Source organism: Chrysemys picta, chromosome 3 (genome assembly GCF_011386835.1).
Source record: "Chrysemys picta bellii isolate R12L10 chromosome 3, ASM1138683v2, whole genome shotgun sequence".
NCBI lineage: Eukaryota > Metazoa > Chordata > Testudines > Emydidae > Chrysemys > Chrysemys picta.
In genome coordinates, this window is record NC_088793.1 from 385,597 (window position 1) to 403,757 (window position 18,161).

Genomic DNA, 18,161 nt, shown 5'->3' on the forward strand with positions numbered 1-18,161 from the left:
CGGGGCTCCGGCTCTGTGGGCGGGGTCTCAACATGGGGGCGGGGCTCTGGGCGGGACTCCAGCAATGGGGGCGGGGCTCCGGCTCTGTGGGCGGGGTCTCAGCATGGGGGCGGGGCTCTGGGCGGGACTCCCGCACTGGGGGCGGGGCTCCGGCTCTGTGGGCGGGGTCTCAGCATGGGGGCGGGGCTCCGCCTCTGTGGGCGGGGTCTCAGCATGGGGGGGCGGGGCTGTGGTCGGGACTCCAGCACTGGGGGCGGGGCTCCGGCTCTGTGGGCGGGGTCTCAGCATGGGGGGCGGGGCTCTGGTCGGGACTCCAGCACTGGGGGCGGGGCTCCGGCTCTGTGGGCGGGGTCTCAACATGGGGGCGGGGCTCTGGGCGGGACTCCAGCAATGGGGGCGGGGCTCCGGCTCTGTGGGCGGGGTCTCAGCATGGGGGCGGGGCTCTGGGCGGGACTCCCGCACTGGGGGCGGGGCTCCGGCTCTGTGGGCGGGGTCTCAGCATGGGGGCGGGGCTCTGGGCGGGACTCCAGCACTGGGGGCGGGGCTCCGCCTCTGTGGGCGGGGTCTCAGCATGGGGGGGCGGGGCTGTGGTCGGGACTCCAGCACTGGGGGCGGGGCTCCGGCTCTGTGGGCGGGGTCTCAGCATGGGGGGCGGGGCTCTGGTCGGGACTCCAGCACTGGGGGCGGGGCTCCGGCTCTGTGGGCGGGGTCTCAGCATGGGGGCCGCGGCTCTGGTGCGACTCCGCGTGGAGGGGACCTGGGACGTGAGTCCAGCTGTAGGGGCGGAGCTTTGGGCTGGGGGCGGGGCTCTGTGTGAAGGGGCGGGGCCCTGCTGCCCGCACAGACCTGGCCTGGAGCCGCGAGGTGCGGGCTGCCCAGGGTCCCGCAGCGGGGCTGGTGCCGCTCGCAGCCCCCGGGGGAGCCCGACCCGCCGGAGCTGGCGGGACTCGACCCGACCGAGCCGCGGGCTCAGCCCCGCACTCCCGGGGCGCAGCATCCGGAGCCGAGATGGACCCTGCGTCTGGGGCCGGGGACCTGGAGACCGCTCGCCTGGTGAGCGCCCGGGGCAGCCGCAGCTCCGGCACCCGGCGCCTCCAGAGGTAAAGGAGCCGCCAGCCCTTGTGAGCTCCGGCCCACAGCCTGCCCCCGGGGCCCCTCCATCCTTCCCATCACCTCCTATCCCCCCTCCCTCCAGCCATCCCCCCTTAAATCCCCCACCACCCACCAATCCCTCTGCGCCCCCTCCATCCTTCCCCCTCCCTTCACCTCCTATCCCCCCTCCCTCCACCAATCCCCCACCACCCACCCATCCCTCTGCGCCCCCTCCATCCCATCCCATCCCTTCACCTCCTATCCCCCCTCCCTCCAGCCATCCCCCTTTAAATCCCCCTCCCTCCACCAATCCCCCTGCGCCCCCTCCATCCTTCCCCCTCCCTTCACCTCCTATCCCCCCTCCCTCCACCAATCCCCCCTTAAATCCCCCACCACCCACCCATCCCTCTGCGCCCCCCCATCCCATCCCATCACCTCCTATCCCCCCTCCCTCCAGCCATCCCCCCTTAAATCCCCCACCACCCACCAATCCCTCTGCGCCCCCTCCATCCTTCCCCCTCCCTCCATCCCCCCTTAAATCCCCCTCCCTCCACCAATCCCCCCTTAAATCCCTCTACACCCACCCATCCCTCTGCGCCCCCTCCATCCCATCCCATCCCCTCCCTTCACCTCCTATCCCCCCTCCCTCCACCAATCCCCCCTTAAATCCCCCACCACCCACCCATCCCTCTGCTCCCCCTCCATCCACTCCTCCATCCACCCTTACATCTCCCCTCCATCCTTCCCCTCCCTTCACCTCCTATCCCCCTCCCTCCAGCCATCCCCCCTTAAATCCCCCACCACCCACCAATCCCTCTGCGCCCCCTCCATCCATCCTTACATCTGCCCTCCATCCTTCCCTCTATCCCTCCTCCATCCATCCCCCCTTAAATCCCTCTACACCCACCCCCTCCATCCATCCCCCTTCCATCCGCCATCCACCCCCAGTCCCTCCATCTCTCCGTCCTCCAGCCCCGTCCTATCCCCCCGCCCGCCGCCCCTCACCCCCGACAGCGCGGGGAGCCGGGCGCGGGGCCAGGGCTGCAGGGACCCTGCGATCGGGGCCGCCTGTCCGGGCGCGGCTCTCCCAGAGACCGGGCGGAGGCGGCGGTGCTGCCCCTGGACGTGACCCTTCTCCAGGGCAGGGAACGGGGAGCGCTCCGGGGGAAAGAAACCTGTGACCCGCCCCGCTGCGCCCCGGCCCCGGGCCTCCCCCCCCCGCTACCCCCAGTTGCGCCCCGGATCTCCCGCACCCCCCCCCTTCAGACCGGAGCTGGTTCCACCCCAGCGCCCAGGGCGCGTTCCCCAGAGACCCGGAGCGCAGTGCGCCCCACGGGGGGGGCACCTCCCAGCCTCCTACCGGGGCTGAAATGCCCCGGAGCACCCCCGTGTGTGTCTGGGGGGGAGGGTCGGTCCCTCTGCCCCCCCCCGTGTGTGTCTGGTGGGGAGGGTCGGTCCCTCTGCCCCCCCCCGTGTGTGTCTGGTGGGGAGGGTCGGTCCCTCTGCCCCCCCCCGTGTGTGTCTGGGGGGGAGGGTCGGTCCCTCTGCCCCCCCCTGTGTGTCTCGGGGGGGAAGAGTCGGTCCCTCTGCCCCCCCCCGTGTGTGTCTGGGGGGGGAAGAGTCGGTCCCTCTGCCCCCCCAGTGTGTGTCTGGGGGGGGAAGAGTCGGTCCCTCTGCCCCCCCCCGTGTGTGTCTGGGGGGGGAAGAGTCAGTCCTTCTGCACCCCCGTGTGTCTTGGGGGGGGGGGTCGGTCCCTCTGCCCCCCCCCCCGTGTGTGTCTGGAGGGGAGGGTCGGTCCCTCTGCCCCCCCCCGTGTGTGTCTGGTGGGGAGGGTCGGTCCCTCTGCCCCCCCCCCGTGTGTGTCTAGGGGGGAGGGTCGGTCACTCTGCCCCCCCCAGTGTGTGTCTGGGGGAGTCCATTCCTCTGCCCTTCTGTGTGTGTGTTGTGGGGGGAGGGTCAGCCCCTTTGCTCCCCCCAGTGGGTGTCTGTGGGGTCCTGTCCTCGGTCCCCCTTTCCCCATGCCCCATGGTAAATGACTGTCGGCAGTTGGCGTGTGGGGTTTGTGGTGGGGGGTTGGGGCGCCCAGGCTGTGGGGGACGCTGGGGACTTTAGGGCTATCTGAAGGCCATGGTGCAGGGGTCAGAGCCCCGCTCTCTGGGGGGAGGGGGATTGGGCTCTCTGGGATCTCTGGTTTCAGAGTAGCAGCCGTGTTAGTCTGTATCCGCAAAAAGAAGAACAGGAGGACTTGTGGCACCTTAGAGACTAACAAATTTATTAGAGCATAAGCTTTCGTGGACTACAGCCCACTTCTTCGGATGCATCCGAAGAAGTGGGCTGTAGTCCACGAAAGCTTATGCTCTAATAAATTTGTTAGTCTCTAAGGTGCCACAAGTCCTCCTGTTCTTCTTTTTTCTGGGATCTCTGCAGGCAGCAGGAGAATGGGGGTGCGGCGGGAGCTGGAGACTGTCTGGGGGACTCCCCCCGTGCCGCAGTAACCACGGGGCACAACAGCATTGCTGGGCCACTGCACCAAACGCACGTGACTCCTGGCGCTGGGCTGAGAGCAGGGTCCTGGTGGGTGGGAGCTGGGCCCTGGGGAGCACCGGGCACATGCTGGGGGCCGGGGGCTGAGGAGCTACATCTTTATCTGCAAAGAGACCAAGCTGCAGCTTCCGCAGGGCCGGGGGCAGGGCAAAGGGTGCTGGAGGAAGGGGGGACGTTAGCCAGGGAACTAGGAAAGAGCTAACAGAAGCTCCCGGAGCAGGCCAGGGGAGCAGGCCAGGAGTGCGGCTGGGGAGGAAGGTGTCTGCTGGGGCAGGTCTGGGGCAGGGCCACAGGAGCGGAGTGGGGGGTTCGGCAGTACCCGGCTGTGCACCTGGCTGGCACTGCCAGAAAGATCTGCAGCCTCAGGCATGGGGCCTTTGGCACAGACCCCCCCTGGCTGGTAGAAGGGCCCCAAATGCCCCCTATGGTAAGAGCCACTGAAATCCTGGGCTGTGGGACACCTCCCAAGGGTGAGGCAATGGCCATCTGGCGCCAGGGCATTTCAGTTCTTGGTGGGGGCACACGCGTGGCCCTGTGCTGGCACCGCACAGATAGCCGGCTCCCCAGGGCCCCTCCCAGCCCAGCCAGACGCATCACTCTTCCTGTCCCCGCTGGGCCTGGGCACAGAGATAAGCCCTGGAGGCGAAGCAGGGGTGGGGGGGAGGACTGCGCTGCATTCCCCGCATAGGGAGATCAATGGGTCAATCCCCTGGGACTGGAGGCAGGGGGGCTGTAGTCTGTCTCTGCAGCACTGGCCAACACAGCGCATGGCGGGCCAGACCCCAGTGCAGGCCACGAGCCCGAGATCTTGCATGATCTAAAAAACGAAAAGGAGTCATATAAAAAATGGAAACTAGGACAGATTACAAAGGAGGAATATAGGCAAACAACACAGGAATGCAGGGGCAAGATTAGAAAGACAAAGGCACAAAATGAGCTCAAACTAGCTACGGGAATAAAGGGAAACAAGAAGACTTTTTATCAATACATTAGAAGCAAGAGGAAGACCAAAGACAGGGTAGGACCACTGCTCAGTGAAGAAGGAGAAACAGTAACAGGAAACTTGGAAATGGCAGAGATGCTTAATGACTTCTTTGTTTCGGTCTTCACCGAGAAGTCTGAAGGAATGCCTAACATAGTGAATGCTAATGGGAAGGGGGTAGGTTTAGCAGATAAAATTAAAAAAAAAGAACAAGTTAAAAATCACTTAGAAAAGTTAGATGCCTGCAAGTCACCAGGGCCTGATGAAATGCATCCTAGAATACTCAAGGAGCTAATAGAGGAGGTATCTGAGCCTCTAGCTATTATCTTTGGAAAATCATGGGAGACGGGAGAGATTCCAGAAGACTGGAAAAGGGCAAATATAGTGCCCATCTATAAAAAGGGAAATAAAAACAACCCAGGAAACTACAGACCAGTTAGTTTAACTTCTGTGCCAGGGAAGATAATGGAGCAAGTAATTAAGGAAATCATCTGCAAACACTTGGAAGGTGGTCAGGTGATAGGGAATAACCAGCATGGATTTGTAAAGAACAAATCATGTCAAACCAATCTGATAGCTTTCTTTGATAGTATGCAATTGATAGAGAGATAATAAAGCATCTGACTTGCTGTACCCAAACAAAAAGTGAGAACTCTGTTATTCTCTGACAATAGGATAACCAGTCTTGTGGATAAGGGAGAAGCTGTGGATGTGGTATACCTAGACTTTAGTAAGGCATTTGATACGGTCTTGCACGATATTCTTATCGATAAACTAGGCAAATACAACTTAGATGGGGTTATTATAAGGTGGGTGCATAACTGGCTGGATAACCGTACTCAGAGAGTTGTTACTAATGGTTCCCAATCCTGCTGGAAAGGCATAACGAGTGGGGTTCCGCAGGGGTCTGTTTTGGGACTGTCTCTGTTCATCAACGACTTAGATATTGGGATAGAAAGTACACTTATTAAGTTTGCAGATGATACCAAAGTGGGAGGGATTGCAACTGCTTTGGAGGACAGGGTCATAATTCAAAATGATCTGGACAAATTGGAGAAATGGTCTGAGGTAAACAGGATGAAGTTTAACAAAGACAAATGCAAAGTGCTCCACTTAGGAAGGAACAATCAGTTTCACACATACAGAATGGGAAGAGACTGTCTAAGAAGGAGTACGGCAGAAAGGGATCTAGGGGTTATAGTGGACCACAAGCTAAATATGAGTCAACAGTGTGATGCTTTTGCAAAAAAAAAGCAAACATGATTCTGGGATGTATTAACAGGTGTGTTGTGAGCAAGACACGAGAAGTCATTCTTCCGCTCTACTCTGCTCTGGTTAGGCCTCAGCTGGAGTATTGTGTCCAGTTCTGGGCACCGCATTTCAAGACAGATGTGGAGAAATTGGAGAGGCTCCAGAGAAGAGCAACAAGAATGATTAAAGGTCTAGAGAACATGACCTATGAAGGAAGGCTGAAAGAATTGAGTTTGTTTAGTTTGGAAAAGAGAAGACTGAGAGAGGACATGATAGCAGTTTTCAGGTATCTAAAAGGGTGTCATAAGGAGGAGGGAGAAAACTTGTTCACCTTAGCCTCTAAGGATAGAACAAGAAGCAATGGGCTTAAACTGCAGCAAGAGAGGTCTAGGTTGGACATTAGGAAAAAGTTCCAAACTGTCAGGGTGGTTAAACACCGGAATAAATTGCCTAGGGAGGTTGTGGAATCTCCATTTCTGGAGATATTTAAGAGTAGGTTAGATAAATGTCTATCCGGGATGGTCTAGACAGTATTTGGTCCTGCCATGCGGGCAGGGGACTGGACTCGATGATCTCTCGAGGTCCCCTCCAGTCCTAGAGTCTATGAATAAAACATGGCCAGGGCCTGGTGGGCGGCTGCGGGTTCTGGTCCCTGCTTCCATATCCTCACTGCTACTGTTACCTGCACAAGCTAGACCAACCCCTGCTGCAGGTACCCCTCTGACAGCCATGCGGAGCCCCCCGGGGCAAACAGCCGGGCCACGTAGCCGGGGGGCTGCCCCACGACTGTGTGCGGTGCAGAGTGTCAGTACCGCCGCTCCCACCTGCCTACATGGGGGGGGGCAGGACAGCAGCACTGCTGAATGCCCCCTACTCCTAGTGAAGACAGGCTCTGTCATCGCCGGCACCTGTGTGAGCCCCCTCTCACCGACCCCCAGGGCCGGGCTACGCCCCAGCCTGGGAACAGTCCCTGGGAGGGGCCTTCAGTGACCCCAACTCCCCCCCGGGGTCTCACTCTTCCTCCCAGGGTGAGCCACGTGGCCTCACCACCTCCTGAGACTGGGCCCCTGGGGCTCCAGACCCCCTGCCCCCCCCCCCCCCCGGGAGCGCCGGGCAGCAAGTCTGGGACAGACCTGGGGGAGACGTGTACAATCTGGGGGAGCAGCACCCCCCCCCAGCGTCTGCAGGGACACTCACCCAGCGCTGTGAAACCAGGCGGGTTTATTGGTCACCTGGCACACGGCCCAGGTAGCCCCTCGGGCGGCCCAGAGAACTGACGGTTACAGCCCAGCCCGGCTGCAGTGACCCCCGTGGTTCAAGCTCCATCTGTCTCTGTCTGTCCGATCTCCTTTGTCAGACTCCCGGGGTGCCCCCGACCGCTCCCCACACTTAATCCCCCGCCCCCCAGCCTTGTTCCCGAGCTGGGGGATGCGGCTCAGCCCCCTGCGGAGAGGCGGGACGACCACGTCTCTCTGGGTCGCTGGTCGCCAGGTGTCCACGTCCCGGCCATTGGATCTGCCCTTCTCTTCTCAAGAACTGCATGGAGATGGGCCCTAAGGGCCCAGGCCGCCAGGCACCATCCACCCCTGTGTCTTCGCCTGCCCCAGAGCTCCCACCCGCGGGGGAACAGTGCCGCACACAGGGGAAACTGAGGCATACACAGGACTCATCAACATATTACAGAAAATTCCCACTTTGTCACAAGCCCCCACTGAGAGCCGGGGCGTCAGCACCCAGAGCTGCGCTTTCAGACCAGTGCTGCCTCCGTTACGCCTGGCTCCTCTCGGGAGAGTTGGAGACTAAAGACCCAGGAGAAGTGGAGGGACCTGCCCCCACTCGCCCTTGGCCCGTATGCCCTGCGGCATGGCCCAGGCCTTGGGCGGTGCTGGGGGGGGGAGGGAGAGAGAGAGAGAGTGTGTGGGCTCCTGCCCCGGTGCCACCGACACTGCGCCGCTCAGAGACCCTGGCCCAATGAGTCTGCCCTGCTCTGGGACCCCCCTTCGGGGGGGAGGGGATGCTCCAGCCCCCACAAGCTGCATCCGGCTCCCAGCTGGGCAGAGAGAATCGCACCAGTGTGGGGCCTGGTGCAGTGGGGATGCAGCCCTGCCCGGAGCCTGGGACACGGGGCTCGGGCAGGGGCTCTCGGGCGAACGCGCCAGGCCCCGCACGCTGAGGGCGGTGGATGCTCAGGTGTCGGCCCAGCTGTCTGTGCTGGGGCAGAGCGCACGGGGCCTGAGCGAGAGGCTGGCGGGGGTCTCTGCAGCCCCTAGATGGATGGGCGGCCAGGGAGGCGCCTCCTCAGGGACCGTTGGCCCCATGGTTCTACCCACTGGCCACAGCCTGTGGGGCTCCCGGCTCTGGCCTGGGGCTCAGGTGCCCTGCCCCAGCTCCGACCAGCCCAGGGGATGCCAGCACCGCCAGCCTGGGGAGCAGCAGCAGCAGCTGTGTGGGCTCCCCGCTGGATCCCCAGCCCCGGGACAGGCCCCCCTTCCCTGAGCCCCCAGCGGCCAGCGACAGGCGGGGGGGGGGGAGAATGGGGCGTTTTGGGGGGGGAGGGACGTGGAGCTAGAGCTGCATTGCGGGGCGATGGTGGGGGAGGGGAGAATGGGGCGTTTGGGGGGGGAGGGACGTGGAGCTGGAGCTGCATTGCGGGGCGATGGTGGGGGAGGGGAGAATGGGGCGTTTTGGGGGGGAGGGACGTGGAGCTGGAGCTGCATTGCGGGGTGATGGTGGGGGAGGGGAGTGCGGCGACATGACACATTGTTCTGCTGCCAGGATCACCGTCTGCTTTAGAGCTGGAGCCATTTGCGGGGTGCCGAGGCGTGAAATAACTAACCGCTCTCCGGGGGGCAGGGCTCCGCTCCTGGGAGGCAGATCGGCTGCCTCAAGGCCCCTCTCCTGACTCTGCAGTGCCGCTTGCTCCCGACCCACAGCCCTGGGCCCCCCATCCCCAGCTCTGCCGGTGCCCCTCTCTCCTGACCCACAGCCCCCCAGCCCGGGCCCCCATCCCCAGCTCTGCCAGTGCCCCTCTCTCCTGACCCACAGCCCCCCCGACCCAGGCCCCCCATCCCCAGCTCTGCCGGTGCCCCTCTCTCCTGACCCACAGCTCCCCCCCCCCGCCCAGGCCCCCATCCCCATCTGTGCCGGTGCCCCTCTCTCCTGACCCACAACCCCCTACCGCCCGGGCCCCCCATCCCCAGCTCTATCAATGCCCCTCTCTCCTGACCCACAGCCCCCCCCACACACATGGGCCCCCCATCACCAGCTCCCCTATCTCCCGATCCGCAGACCCTGCTAGCCCAGCCCTGCCCCCAACAAGTTCTGCCGGTGCCCCTCACTCCTGACCTGCAGCCCCCTGCTAGTCGAGCCCTGCGCTTCCCCCAGCTCTGCCGGTGCCCCTCAGTCCTGACCCACGGCCCCTGCTAACTCCGCCCTGGGCTCCCCCCAGCTCTGCTGGTGCCCTTCAATCCCAACCTGACCCCATATCCCTGCCCCATAGTCCTGACCAGCAGTTGCCCCCCAACTGTTCCAGCTTTGGGCACCCCTGGGGAATCCAGGCTTGGGGTGATGTCCCAGGGCCCCCAGGTTCCACACTTGCCAAGCCTCTCCCAGGAGCCTGGGCTGCTCTGGGCTTTGCCCAGCCTGTGGCAGGACCAGTCACCTGGGCCGTCAGGGGGATCCCAGCCAGGCTGGCGAGGGGGCAGCAGGTGCCCCGGACTCACTCCATTGCTACCTAGCAGCAGAGCTGGGTGGAGCCAAGGCCCCCAAAGATGAGGGCAGATGCCGGGTCGGTGACAGCCCCTCCCGTCCCGGTTCCCAGCCCTGCTCTGGGCCCAGTTTTTCCTAATATCCAACCTAGACCTCCCCCACTGCAACTTGAGACCATTGCTCCTTGTTCTGTCATCTGCCACCACTGAGAACAGCCGAGCTCCATCCTCTTTGGAACCCCCCTTCAGGTAGTTGAAGGCTGCTATCAAATCCCCCCTCACTCTTCTCTTCTGGAGACTAAACAATCCCAGTTCCCTCAGCCTCTCCTCAGTGAGGAGCCGGGCTGGCCTGTCCCAGCCAGGTGTCCCGTGGGCTGTTGGAACTGGGGTGACCTTCGCACTGACCCCCTTGTGTCTCAGTCTCTTCACAGGCTCCCGGGAGCCCTTCCCCAGCCTGCCCCCGGAGACCAGCCCTGTGGCTCCGTCCCTGGAGCTGGAGCGGCGCCTGGCCAGGCACTGCCACCGCAGCCCCCCCACCCCCAGCCAGAGCCGGGCGGAGCTGCAGGCCTGCCGGAAGCTGGGCGTCGCCTGCGCCATCTGCTTCGTCTTCATGATCGGCGAGGTTGTCGGTAAGGTGGCAGCGGGACCCCAGCCCGGCTTGTTCCTGGCCCTGCTCAGCCCGTGCTGCGGGACGTCCCGCTCTGCACCTTGCTCACGCGCTGGCTGGCAGGCGCAGCCCGGGTCTCTGGGGGCCAGGAGAGAGGTGCCCGGCGTGGGCCTGGTGCAGCCCCCGGCCCCTCAGCTCTGCGGGATGGGGCAGCTCCCCTCACCCCCCTGCCAGGGTCCCCACATTCATGGGAGTCACCTGGCTGGATCCCACCCGCCCTGGCAGGCCCCCTGGCAGCGCAAGGGGACGCCGTGTCAGTGCCCAGCGCTCTAGGGAAGGAGCCAGCCCCCGCAGGCCGGAGTGGAGGACAGAGGTGCTGCCCGGGGGCTGTGCGGGGGCCCTGCCAGCACCTGGCACTGAGCTGGCCAATCTCTACTGCAGGCGGGTACCTGGCGCACAGCCTGGCCATCATGACTGATGCTGCCCATCTGCTGGCGGACGTGGGCAGCATGTCGGTCAGCCTTTTCTCCCTGTGGGTCTCCGCCAGGCCGCCCACCAAGACCATGACCTTCGGCTGGCACCGCTCAGGTAAGGGCCCCACCAGGACATGGCTCCAGCCCAGCGCTCGCTGCCCTCACAGACCGTCTCCCTGCCATGCTGGGGCGACCTGGGGACTTATTTCCCTGAGCCTGGGCAGCCCGGCAGAGCAGGTGCCAGCCTGTGCCCCCCCTCCCTTCGGCCCGTGGGGAGCTGGGGGGCAGAGCCCTCACCCCCAGGCCACAGGCAGATCCTCCCCGCTGGCCACCTTGGTGCACCACATTACCCATGATGTCTTGCCCCACACAGGCTTCACAGACCCCCAGGGTCTGTGCTTTGCCCCAGCCCCTTCCGGGTGCCAGCCCCCCAGGGGTCCCACTCTCCCCCCAGGGTCGGCCACGCGGCCTCACCACCTCTGATCCCGAGCCCCTGGGCTCCAGCCCCCTGCCTCAGCCCAGCGAGTCCCGCTGAGCCAGACGCCCGGGAGAGACTCGGCCGCTCTGCAGGGACCCCTGCGCCCGCCAGTGCCTGCAGGGACACCAGGCAGCCTTTCCCCCAGAGCCGGTCTCGGTCCCCTGGGCGTGGCGTGGGGGGCCCTTGGCTTGGCCCAGAGAAGTCGGGGTTAAGTCCCTGCTGGCCAACGCCAGGGCCCCTGGAGCCCGGCGGCTGCGTGCGGGTTCCTGGCTCTGTCTCTGTCAGTCCCAGCAGGTTAGAGCTGCCGTGTCTCTGGTGAGCCCAGCTCTGGTCCCGGCTCCTGTCACCTTCTCCTGCAGTGCCGGCTCCACGGCCAGGCCTTCCCGTGGCCAGGGCACTGGTCCAGGCCTTCGGGCTCCCATTGTCCAGAGCCTCCCTGACGGGCTGGTTCTAGCCAGGCCTGCTGACCCCCTTGGCTGGCCCTAGGCTGTCCTGTGGCCCCCCCGTCTCCTGCCCTTGGAACCGTGTGCACACCAGCACCAGGCACAGAGGAAACTGAGGCAGGCACGGGCCGTGCACAGACATTGCCAGCGTCCCTACAGCAACGGGCCCCGCAGGCAGGTCTTTAACCCTTTCCTCCCTGAGGGACGTGGATGGGTCCCAGCCGGGCTGCTCCCGGCCACTCCCCTCCGCCCCCACAGCTGCGGGTGGCGCTGACGGCTGCCCCGTGCCTGCAGAGACGCTGGGCGCCCTGGCCTCGGTGCTGTCCATCTGGGTCGTGACCGGCGTCCTGGTGTACCTGGCGTCAGCCCGCATCATCAGCAACGACTACGAGATCGACGCACGTGCCATGCTGGTCACCTCCGCCTGCGCCGTGGGCATCAACGTCATGTACGTGGGCCCCCTGCCCCCCGGATCCCTGCCTGCCTGCCTGCCACCACCATCCTCCGGATCCCTGCCCCCCGGATCCCTGCCCCTACCCCCGGATCCCTGCCTGCCACCGCCACCCCCCAGATCCCTGCCCCCCAGATCCCTGCCTGCCTGCCACCACCACCCCTCGGATCCCTGCCCCCCAGATCCCTGCCCCTACCCCCGGATCCCCGACTGCCACCCCCACACTCCTGGATCCCTGCCCCCCGGATCCCTGCCTGCCACCGCCACCCCCCAGATCCCTGCCCCCCAGATCCCTGCCTGCCACCGCCACCCCCCCAGATCCCTGCCCCCCAGATCCTTGCCCCTGCCCCCGGATCCCCGACTGCCACCCCCACACTCCCGGATCCCTGCCCCCCGGATCCCTGCCTGCCTGCCTGCCACCACCATCCTCCAGATCCCTGCCCCCCAGATCCCTGCCTGCCACCGCCACCCCCCAGATCCCTGCCCCCCAGATCCCTGCCTGCCACCACCACCCCCCAGATCCCTGCCCCCCAGATCCTTGCCCCTGCCCCCGGATCCCCGACTGCCACCCCCACACTCCCGGATCCCTGCCCCCCGGATCCCTGCCTGCCTGCCACCACCACCCCTCGGATCCTTGCCTCCCAGATCCCTGCCCCCCAGATCCTTGCCCCTGCCCCCGGATCCCCGACTGCCACCCCCACACCCCCAGATCCCTGCCCCCTGCCCGCCGACTGCCACCCCCAGATCCCTGCCCCCCAGATCCCTAACTGCCACCCCCTGGATCCCTGCCCCCCAGATCATAGAATCACAGAATATCAGGGTTGGAAGGGATCTCAAGAGGTCATCTAGTCCAACCCCCTGCTCAAAGCAGGACCAATTCCCAGCTAAATCATCCCAGCCAGGGCTTTGTCAAGCCGGGCCTTAAAAACCTCCAAGGAAGGAGATTCCACCACCTCCCTAGGTAACCCATTCCAGTGCTTCACCACCCTCCTAGTGAAATAGTGTTTCCTAATATTCAACCTAGACCTCCCCCACTGCATCTTGAGACCATTGCTCCTTGTTCTGTCACCTGCCACTACTGAGAACAGTCTAGATCCATCCTCTTTGGAACCCCCCTTCAGGTAGTTGAAAGCAGCTATCAAATCACCCCTCATTCTTCTCTTCTGGAGACTAAACAATCCCAGTTCCCTCAGCCTCTCCTCATAAGTCATGTGCTCCAGACCCCTAATCATTTTTGTTGCCCTCCGTTGGACTCTTTCCAATTTTTCCACATCTTTTTTGTAGTGTGGGGCCCAAAACTGGACACAGTATTCCAGATGAGGCCTCACCAATGTTGAATAGAGGGGAACGATCACGTTCCTCGATCTGCTGGCAATGCCCCTACTTATACAGCCCAAAATGCCGTTAGCCTTCTTGGCAACAAGAGCCACACTGTTGACTCATATCCAGCTTCTCGTCCACTGTGACCCCTAGGTCCTTTTCTGCAGAACTGCTACCTAGCCATTCGGTCCCTAGTCTGTAGCAGTGCATGGGATTCTTCCGTCCTAAGTGCAGGACTCTGCACTTGTCCTTGTTGAACCTCATCAGGTTTTGGTTTTTTTTGGCCCAATCCTCTAATTTGTCTAGGTCCCTCTGTATCCGATCCCTACCCTCCAGCGTATCTACCACTCCTCCCAGTTTAGTGTCATCTGCAAACTTGCTGAGAGTGCAGTCCACACCATCCTCCAGATCATTAATAAAGATATTAAACAAAACCGGCCCCAGGACCGACCCTTGGGGCACTCCGCTTGAAACCGGCTGCCAACTAGACATGGAGCCGTTGATCATTACCCGTTGAGCCCGAAGATCTAGCCAGCTTTCTATCCACCTTACAGTCCATTACATTACAGCCCATACTTCTTTAACTTGGTGGCAAAAATACTGTGGGAGACCGTATCAAAAGCTTTGCTAAAGTCAAGGAATAACACATCCACAGCTTTCCCCTCATCCACAGAGCCAGTTATCTCCTCATAGAAGGCAATTAGGTTAGTCAGGCACGACTTCCCCTTCGTGAATCCATGCTGACTGTTCCTGATCACTTTCCTCTCCTCTAAGTGTTTCATAATTGATTCCTTGAGGACCTGCTCCATGATTTTTCCAGGACTGAGGTGAGGCTGACTGGCCTGTAGTTCTGCAGATCCTCCTTCCCTTTTTTAAAGATGGGCACTACATTAGCCTTTTTCCAGTCATCTGGGACCTCCCCCGATCGCCATGAGTTTTCAAAAATAATGGCCAATGGCTCTGCAATCTCATCCGCCAACTCCTTTAGCACCCTTGGATGCAGCGCATCCGGCCCCATGGACTTGTGCACGTCCAGTTTGTCTAAATAGTCCCCAACCACTTCTTTCTCCACAGAGGGCTGGTCACCTTCTCCCCATGCTGTACTGCCCAGTGCAGTAGTCTGGGAGCTGACCTTGTTTGTGAAGACAGAGGCAAAAAAAGCATTGAGTACATTAGCTTTTTCCACATCCTCTGTCACTAGGTTGCCTCCCCCATTCAGTAAGGGGCCCACACTTTCCTTGACCTTCTTGTTGCTAACATACCTGAAGAAACACTTCTTGTTACTCTTAATATCCCTTGCTAGCTGCAACTCCAAGTGTGATTTGGCCTTCCTGATTTCACTCCTGCATGCCTGAGCAATATTTTTATACTCCTCCCTGTCCCGCACCCCTGGATACCTGCCCCCACCAGATCCCAGGCCCCCTGAATCCCTGCATGCCACCCCCCCACCCCTGGATCACTTCTCTGCCCCCTGATCACTGTTCACCCTGCCCAAGTGACTGTCCCCCCCCACCCTCCCGAAAATGATGCCCCCCAGCCTCCCTGGATCACACCCCTCCTCACCTGACCTGTTCCTGCCTCTGCCCAGCCCCCAATCAATGCCCACCCACCTTGCCCATTCTGGGGGGAGGGGCTCTGGGATCTGCCCGTGCTGCGGCCCCCGGGGCTCTGTGTCTGCCCGCGGTCGTTCAGGCTCCCCGCTTCCCTCCAGCATGGCCTACATCCTGCACCAGTCGGTCACAGGCCACGGCCACGCCCGGGGCTACGAGAAGATGGAGGAGAGTCCTGGCTGCTGCGCGCCCCCCGGGAGCCCCCCGCCCGGCAGCACCAGCGTGCGCGCCGCCTTCGTGCATGTGGTGGGGGACCTGCTGCAAAGCCTCGGGGTGCTGACAGCTGCCACCATCATCTACGTGGAGGTATGGCGCGAACAACCCCAGGCCAGCGTGTAACACGGCCCTGCCTCGGCTGCCTGGCGCCCCTGCTAACCGCCTCCCGGTGCCCCCGCTAACCACATCCCTCCATCCGCTGCCTCGCGCCCACACTAACCGCAGTCCAAACTCCTCTGCCTTGTGCCCCCGTTAACCGCGTCCCTCCATCCGCCGCCTCGCGCCCACACTAACCGCGGCCCAAACTCCTCTGCCTGGCGCCCCCGCTAACCGCCTCCCTCTGTCCACCACCTGGCGCCCCCGCTAACCGCCTCCCTCCATCTGCCGCCCCCGCTAACCGCCTCCCTCCGTCCGCTGCCTCACGTCCCTGCTAACCACATCTCTCCCTGCGCCGCCTGGCACCCCGCTAACCGCGTCCCTCCGTCCACCACCTGGCGCCCCCGCTAACCACGGCCCAAACCCCTCTGCCTGGCGCCTCCACTAACCGTGGCCCTGCCTCAGCCGCCTACTGCCCCTGATAATCGCCTCCCTCTGTCCGCTGCCTCACGTCCCTGCTAACCACATCCCTCCCTGCGCCGCTTGGCAACCCGCTAACTGCGTCCCTCCGTCCACCACCTGGCGCCCCCGCTAACCGCCTCCCTCCATCTGCCGCCCCCGCTAACCGCCTCCCTCCGTCCGCTGCCTCACGTCCCTGCTAACCACATCCCTCCCTGCGCCGCCTGGCACCCCGCTAACCGCGTCCCTCCGTCCGCCACCTGGCGCCCCCGCTCACCGCGTCCCTCCATCCGCCGCCTCGCGCCCACACTAACCGCGGCCCAAACTCCTCTGCTTTGTGCCCCCGCTAACCGCGGCCCAAACCCCTCTGCCTGGCGCCCCCGCTAACTGCATCCCTTCTTCCGCCACCTCGCACCCCGGCTACCCACATCCCTCCCTGCGCCGCCTGGCGCCCCCGCTAACCGCGTCCCTCCGTCCGCCGCCTGGCGCCCCGCTAACCGCGTCCCTCCATCCGCCGCCTCGCACCCACACTAACCGCGGCCCAAATCCCTCTGCTTTGTGCCCCCGCTAACCGCGGCCCAAACCCCTCTGCCTGGTGCCCCCGCTAACCGCATCCCTCTGTCCGCCTCCTGGCGCCCCCGCTAACCACATCCCTTCTTCCGCCACCTCGCACCCCCACTACCCACGTCCCTCCCTGCGCCGCCTCACACCCCCGCTAACCGTCTCCCTCCCTGCGCTGCCCCCCTGCCCCTCTTTCCACGTCCCTCCCTCTGAGGGGCCCACCTGCCCCCTCCCCCATGGGTTCGCCTTTGCACAGACACCTGTGTGCCCCGCTCCCTGCCTCGGCCGGAGCTCCTGGGGTGGGAGATGCTCTGTCCCAGGTGGCAGCAGGCCAGTGACCCTGCCCTGCAGCTCCTGCCTGTCCCGGGGCTCCCTGGGGCTGGGGGGAGACAGGACCTGCCCAGGGGAAATAGACTGAGATCCCCACAGACCCCCTCACTGGGACCCTGGTGCCCAGCCCCAAGGAAGAGTCATATGCCAGCTCCCCATGCTGGGCTGTGCCCACTGCCCTCTGCTGCCACGTTCCCTCGGTGCCCCCCCCCGCCAGCTTGGGGACAGTGGGGCTGGGCCAGGGACTCCTGGGTTCCACTCCTAGGTCCGACCCCTCACTGGGTGCGGCTCTGGGGATCCGCTGGCTGCCTGGGGATAACCCCGACCCTGCCCCTTGCAGCCCCGGTACAAGATCGCAGACCCCGTCAGCACCTTCCTCTTCTCCGTCTTCGTGCTGGGCTCCACCGTCACCATCCTCAGGGACGTCTTCCGGGTCCTCATGGAAGGTGAGCTGGGGGGGCATGTGGGCATGGTGCCCAGAGGAGCTCAGGGGGCTGCGGGCAGAGGCTGCGGTGCTGGGCAGGGGCAGGGGCAGGCTGGGGGCCAGGGGTCATGGGGCAGGGGAGGCTGGGTGCAAAGCCGGGGGCCAGGGCCAGGGAGCAGAGCTGGGGGCAGAGGCAGGTCTCACTGAAAAGGGAGCTGGGCAGATTCTCTGTTGTAAAAACCAAAATTATTCTGAGCTACGGCAGCCACAACCTGCCCCCCGACAGATCGCCCCAAACCCCCCTCTGACCTCCCCACAACCCACCCCCCCGACAGATCGCCCCAAACCCCCCTCTGGCCTCCCCACAACCCACCCCCCCAGACAGATCGCCCCAAACCCCCCTCTGACCTCCCCACAACCCGCCCCCCGACAGATCGCCCCAAACCCCCCTCTGACCTCCCCACAACCCGCCCCCCCGACAGATCGCCCCAAACCCCCCTCTGACCTCCCCACAACCCGCCCCCCCGACAGATCGCCCCAAACCCCCCTCTGACCTCCCCACAACCCGCCCCCCCGACAGATCGCCCCAAACCCCCCTCTGACCTCCCCACAACCCCCCCCGACAGATCGCCCCAAACCCCCCCCCGACAGATCACCCCAAACCCCCCCCCGACAGATCACCCCAAACCCCCCTCTGACCTCCCCACAACCCCCCCCGACAGATCGCCCCAAACCCCCCTCTGACCTTCCCACAACCCACCCCCCCGACAGATCTCCCCAAACCCCCCTCTGACCTTCCCACAACCCACCCCCCCGACAGATCGCCCCAAACCCCCCTCTGACCTCCCCACAACCCGCCCCCCCCGACAGATCGCCCCAAACCCCCCTCTGACCTCCCCACAACCCCCCCCGACAGATCGCCCCAAACCCCCCCCCGACAGATCACCCCAAACCCCCCTCTGACCTCCCCACAACCCCCCCCGACAGATCGCCCCAAACCCCCCTCTGACCTTCCCACAACCCACCCCCCCCCGACAGATCGCCCCAAACCCCCCTCTGGCCTCCCCACAACCCCCCCCCCCGACAGATCGCCCCAAACCCCCCCCGACAGATCACC

The 18,161-nt window shown here is 63.8% G+C and overlaps 1 protein-coding gene across 2 annotated transcripts in view; it reads left to right on the top strand.

Moving 5' to 3' along the window:
- Positions 1 to 789: 789 nt before the first annotated feature.
- SLC30A3 (solute carrier family 30 member 3) overlaps positions 790 to 18,161 on the top strand; it is a 45,394-nt gene continuing 28,022 nt past the window's right edge. The window contains exons 1-6 of one of the 2 annotated variants that reach the window (XM_065590016.1): positions 790 to 1,100; positions 9,997 to 10,205; positions 10,625 to 10,771; positions 11,872 to 12,025; positions 15,060 to 15,264; positions 16,961 to 17,066. In XM_065590016.1, coding sequence (XP_065446088.1) covers positions 1,009 to 1,100; positions 9,997 to 10,205; positions 10,625 to 10,771; positions 11,872 to 12,025; positions 15,060 to 15,264; positions 16,961 to 17,066 — 913 coding nt within the window. In that variant the 5' untranslated portion in view covers positions 790 to 1,008. The remainder of the gene's footprint in view (positions 1,101 to 9,996; positions 10,206 to 10,624; positions 10,772 to 11,871; positions 12,026 to 15,059; positions 15,265 to 16,960; positions 17,067 to 18,161) is intronic. The other variant, XM_065590015.1, reaches the window with a different exon arrangement.